Source organism: Carassius carassius, chromosome 36, assembly GCF_963082965.1.
Source record: "Carassius carassius chromosome 36, fCarCar2.1, whole genome shotgun sequence".
Lineage (NCBI taxonomy): Eukaryota > Metazoa > Chordata > Actinopteri > Cypriniformes > Cyprinidae > Carassius > Carassius carassius.
The window spans coordinates 1884849-1890156 of record NC_081790.1 but is presented as its reverse complement, the minus strand read 5'-3'; the positions used below and the strand labels follow the sequence as shown (position 1 = coordinate 1890156).

At 34.1% G+C, this 5308-nt stretch overlaps 1 protein-coding gene across 1 annotated transcript in view; it reads left to right on the top strand.

Annotated features, from left to right (window-relative positions):
- st8sia3 (ST8 alpha-N-acetyl-neuraminide alpha-2,8-sialyltransferase 3) overlaps nt 1-5016 on the top strand; it is a 9712-nt gene extending 4696 nt beyond the window's left edge. Inside the window, exons 3-4 of the mRNA XM_059525476.1 lie at nt 494-1051; nt 4614-5016. Coding sequence (XP_059381459.1) covers nt 494-1051; nt 4614-4896 — 841 coding nt within the window. The 3' untranslated portion in view covers nt 4897-5016. The remainder of the gene's footprint in view (nt 1-493; nt 1052-4613) is intronic.
- Nucleotides 5017-5308: the final 292 nt, after the last annotated feature.

Sequence of the window (5308 nt, the reverse complement as noted above, 5' to 3'; positions counted from 1 at the left end):
TAAGAACAGTATTAAGAACCAAACAAACTTTTGAATGGGGTTATTTTAATAATTTCTGAATTTTTTTTTCTTTTTTTGTCTTGTGGACTATATGCAAAAATATTTTATGTAAAATATCTTACTCAGGAAAGTACTAAATAAAAAAATAACATGCATTTAGTATGATCTCTCTAGTTTTTTGAAAATTATTCACATTTTCACAGATTCTGCAAGGGGTTCCCAAACTTTCGCATGCCACTGTAGATGCCTATGAAATATGAATATAAAAGTTTTTTAATTCTTTTACTTTTTTTGTGTTTAAAAATAAGAGACGATTGTATATATATACATACAGTTATATTTAAATATTAGTGCTGGGCAACAATTTTCATGAAATAAATTTTACGGAATTTTTTTACAGCGAATATGAGTATTTTTAAATAGTAATATAAACAATTTTCCTATATGATTGGGTCCGTTTTATTTGCTGGATGTTGTTTTATCCGTTTTCCAGTAAAGAGATCGCCCAGTACATCGATGTAACGCACAACTTCACGCTGATCAAGAGCAGCGTCCGCTTGGGTCAGCTAATGCACTACGACTACTCCAGTCACAAATACGTCTTCTCCATCGGCGAGAACCTCAGGTCTCTGCTGCCGGACTCGTCTCCCGTCCTCAACAAGCGCTTCAACAGCTGTGCCGTGGTGGGCAACAGTGGCATCCTCACCGGCAGCCGCTGCGGTGCGCAGATCGACAGCTACGACTTCGTCTTCCGCTGCAACTTCGCGCCCACCGAGATCTTCCATCGTGACGTGGGCCGCCGGACCAACCTGACCACCTTCAACCCCAGCATCCTGGAGAAATACTACAACAACTTGCTGACCATCCAGGACAGGAACAACTTCTACCTGAGCCTGAAGAAGCTGGATGGAGCCATCCTCTGGATTCCCGCCTTCTTCTTCCACACGTCGGCCACCGTCACGCGAACGCTCGTCGATTTCTTCGTAGAGCACAAGGGCCAGCTGAAGGTGCAGTTAGCCTGGCCAGGAAACATTATGCAGTACGTCAACAGGTGAGATCTTAGAACCAAGCTACCAAAATAAAAGTGTAATAAATATGTGACCCAGGACCAGAAAACCAGTCATAAGGGTCAATTTTATGAAACTGAGATTCATGCATCATTTGGAAGCATCTGAATGAATAAATAAGCTTTCCCATGATGAATGGCTTGTTATGATAGGACGATATTTGGCCGTGATTATTATTACAACTATTAGAAAATCTGGAATCTGGGGGTGCAAACAAAATCAGAATATTGAGAAAATCGGCTTTAAAGTTTTACAAATGAAGTTCTTAGATATGCAAATTACTAATCACAAATTAAGTTTATATATATTTACTGTAGGAAATGTACAAAATATCTTCATGGAACATTATCTTTACTAGGGTTTGACCCGTACGATGTATTGTTGGGTATTGCTACAAATATAACTGTGCTACAGTTGGTTTTGTGCTCCACAGTCACATATTTTAAAACTGGAGAATATATATAAAAAAATAATAATAAATATCAATTCTAGAAAATAATTTGAAATGAAGGTTTTCTGTATTTCGCATTTATATTTATTTTTAGAGATTTATATATTTTTACTTTTAAAGGGGTGGTTGTTTGTGATTTTTTTCTTTTTTAAATTCTGTCCGCTTAAATTAATGCCTACAAAAATGGCTTTTTTAGGGACTACAACGAGCTTCTTCCCGGGTTTGTGATGTCACAAAACCTGATAAACCCCGCCCCCGGGAACATGCAGAAAAGGGGGCGTGGCCATGTTGCACCGCTTTAGAGAAAAGAAAGAGAAAACTAGACGATACATGTAAAATCTATTCATATCTGAATCACGATTCTGTCTTATAATGATTCTAATGGATTCACAAGTTTTAAAATCAATGTTTTAAAGCAGTGGTTCTCAGTCCTGTTCCTTGGGTCGCCCTGCTCTGCATCTCTCTCTCTTTCAGATCATCAGATCAGCTCCAACAATAAACTGTGCCTACGAGAAGCGTTAAACATGGACACACGTGTGGTTGTCATACTGTATTAAAGCTTTAATCAGGATAAAACTGTATAGGGTTTACAAATAACAGCATATCTAAAAGTACGAGACAACATAAAACAAAAAAACTAAATTAAGAGCCTAGTTAACCAATCAGAAGCCATATTCTATTACTGAGGGAGGGGCTTCATAAAAGCAGGAAGTGATCAGCGCATTTCTCAAGGGAAGTGTAGAATAAAGGCAAATTATGTGAAAAATAATGTTTTTATTTATTTATTTATTTTATTAAGCATTAACACTATTAGACTGCACCCCATAAACAGTCAACCGCCCCTTTAAGAATGTCTTACACTCTTTCAAAACTGTAAGATAAATAAATAAATAAATAAATAAATAATAGAAAATGGTTGCAAAGTGATTAAAACAGTTTCAGCCTGATGTTAACAAAAGTTATTAATAATATTTTGAAAACTTAAGTTATTTTAAATAAATAAATAGGGTTGTTTATTATTATTGAAAACTGATTGAGTTTTTTTTATTTTATTTTATTTTTTATAATTTTAGCCTGTCATTACTGATGTTTTAAAACTAAAGACTTTATAAATAAGTAAATAAATAAGTAACAATAATAGAAAAATACAAAATAGAAAGCTTAAGTTTTATATTTAGTCATTTTAAATATTTTAATCACTTTTAAAAATTCTTACTAATTACTACGAATTACTAACTATTCTTAATAATGAATTAATTATAGAACATTGCTACTTACTGATTCGTTTTTTTTTTTTTTTTTTAGAATTTAAGGGTTTTATTTTAAAGAATTTCTTGAACTTTTAAAATAACAATAAGAGAAATTTATTGCAAAGTCATTAAAGGTTGCAAACCACAACCATGAAACTTTGCAACATATGCAAATATCTCAGATGAAGCAGAAATCATGATCACGTGCAGCCTTCCCAAGTGCTATCATGTTGGTTTTTGGACGTGGAAGCGAGCAGAAGATGAGATTATCAGGATGTCTGTAAATGAGAGTTACCCTGTTTAACCCTCATTCATCGACTGAGCTTTTGTCCTGTAATCTACTGCAATCCCATCAAACAGAGTCGATGTGATTTCACTCTGGAAGACGCTCACAAGATCACAAGAGGATTCATAGAGTTCATCATTTAATTATAACTTTTATTTAATATTTTGACATTTGATTTAAATAGATGAAATTATATGAATGTTACTAAAAGTTTTTAAACTTTATAAATAATATTTAAAAAATGTAAAGTAAATAAATAATTGCATTTAAAAAAATGTTTAAAGAATTTGTTAAATCTAAAATAAATAAATAAATAAATAGCATTAGAAAGTTTTTTAACACACAAATAAGTAAATAAATATTTAAGTACCATTGAAAGTCATTACAAGCTCAGAATGGTTAAAACCCCTAGACATGTTCAGAATTATTTTAATTGAGAAACTGAAAGCATGTTCATCATAGAAAGAGGTGTGGGAATTAAAATCTTTAATGTTAGACCTATAAACACACACACATATTGTCCCAGTATTGTCCCAGTGGTTAAGTGTTAAGTGTCTCTGTGACTGTATTAGAGATGCTGGCTGAACTAACCTTGCTCTGAGCGAAACATCTGAACACACACACACACACACACAGGAGCCGCTGACCTTCATGGGTGTATTGTCTCCGTTTTCCCTCAGACACGTGTGCCACTTTGGGTGAAACACATTAGAAACAAACACATTTTGTTTCCCGGGGGTTTCTGGGTAAACGCTGGTCCATTGCCATCAACTCTATGTGAGGATATTTGACTCAATTCATGCTGAAGTTTTGGGTTTTGCAGGTAAAGCAATGGTGGATTTGAGGTGCCAAAGTGCAGAATGTACTGAGATCAGCCCTTATGGAAACACTGTAACATTTATGTTAATTACATAATTTATTAATTACATTTTTTTGTTGCAATCTTTTGTTATTCCAGAGTTATAGATTTTTATTCCGTTTTACAATAAAATTGTAATAATAAATAAATAGACAGACAGATTAGAAAGGGTTTATAATTAATTTTCACATTATTGTTGATATCACAGGTTTTATGTATAATAAATCAATTGGTTGATGAATGTAAAATGTATTAGTATAATTTAATTTTATAAAGGTTATTAAAATTGTAATTTAAATTTTGTGTTGATTATATTTGTAGTAAATACATTTTTATAGGGCATCTAGAATTAGAATTTGTAGCAATAGCCAACAATACAATTTTTCTTTTATGCCAAAAATCATTAGGATATTAAGATCATGTTCCATGAAGATATTTTTTAAATTTCCTACAGTACATATATCAAAACTTAGTTTTTGATTAGTAATATGCATTGGAAAGTATTTCATTTGGACAACTTTAAAGGTGATCTTCTCAGTATTTAGATTTTTTTTTTTTTGCACCCATACATCATGGAATGCTTATTTATCCAGCATTGATGTTTGAATTTGAATTTAAAACAAATGGACTCTTATGACTGATTTTGTGCTTCAGGGTCACACCTGACATAAGCAGAAGTGTTCACTCTTGCTGTCTGCAGGTATTGGAAGACAAAGCAGCTTTCCCCGAAGCGTCTGAGCACAGGGATCCTGATGTTCACGCTGGCCTCGTCTCTGTGTGAACAGGTGCACCTGTACGGATTCTGGCCCTTCGGTTGGGACCCCAACACAGGCAAAGAGCTGCCCTACCATTACTACGACAAGAAGGGCACCAAGTTCACCACCAAGTGGCAGGAGTCCCACCAGCTGCCCACCGAGTTCAAACTGCTCTTCAAGATGCATGCGGACGGCGTCCTCAAACTCAGCCTCTCCCGCTGCGCCTGAGGTCAGAGGTCAAGGTGTGGGGTTGTTCGGTCTCGCTAATGGACGGTTGTCGTGATTGCCCTGGATTTTATTTCTGAAACTGTCCACACTGAGCTTGTTATTGATAACTAATGATATCAGTGCTAGTGCTAGAATTGGCTCCATCAGTGATAGAAAGGAAGACTGGTGACACTTTACAATAAGGTGACATTAGTTAATGCATTAACTAATATTGGCTTACACCTTTACTGCAGTATTTATTGAGATTTAGCTCACCCACATGGCAAAAACATAAAATATTTTACACTTATATAGATAAAAAAAAAAAAATTGGCCAAAAAATTATAATTTCAAAATATGTTTGTGAATATATTTTCTTCCGATATTTTTTAACCATTTTTTAAACATAACTTTGTCATTGTTATTGTTATTT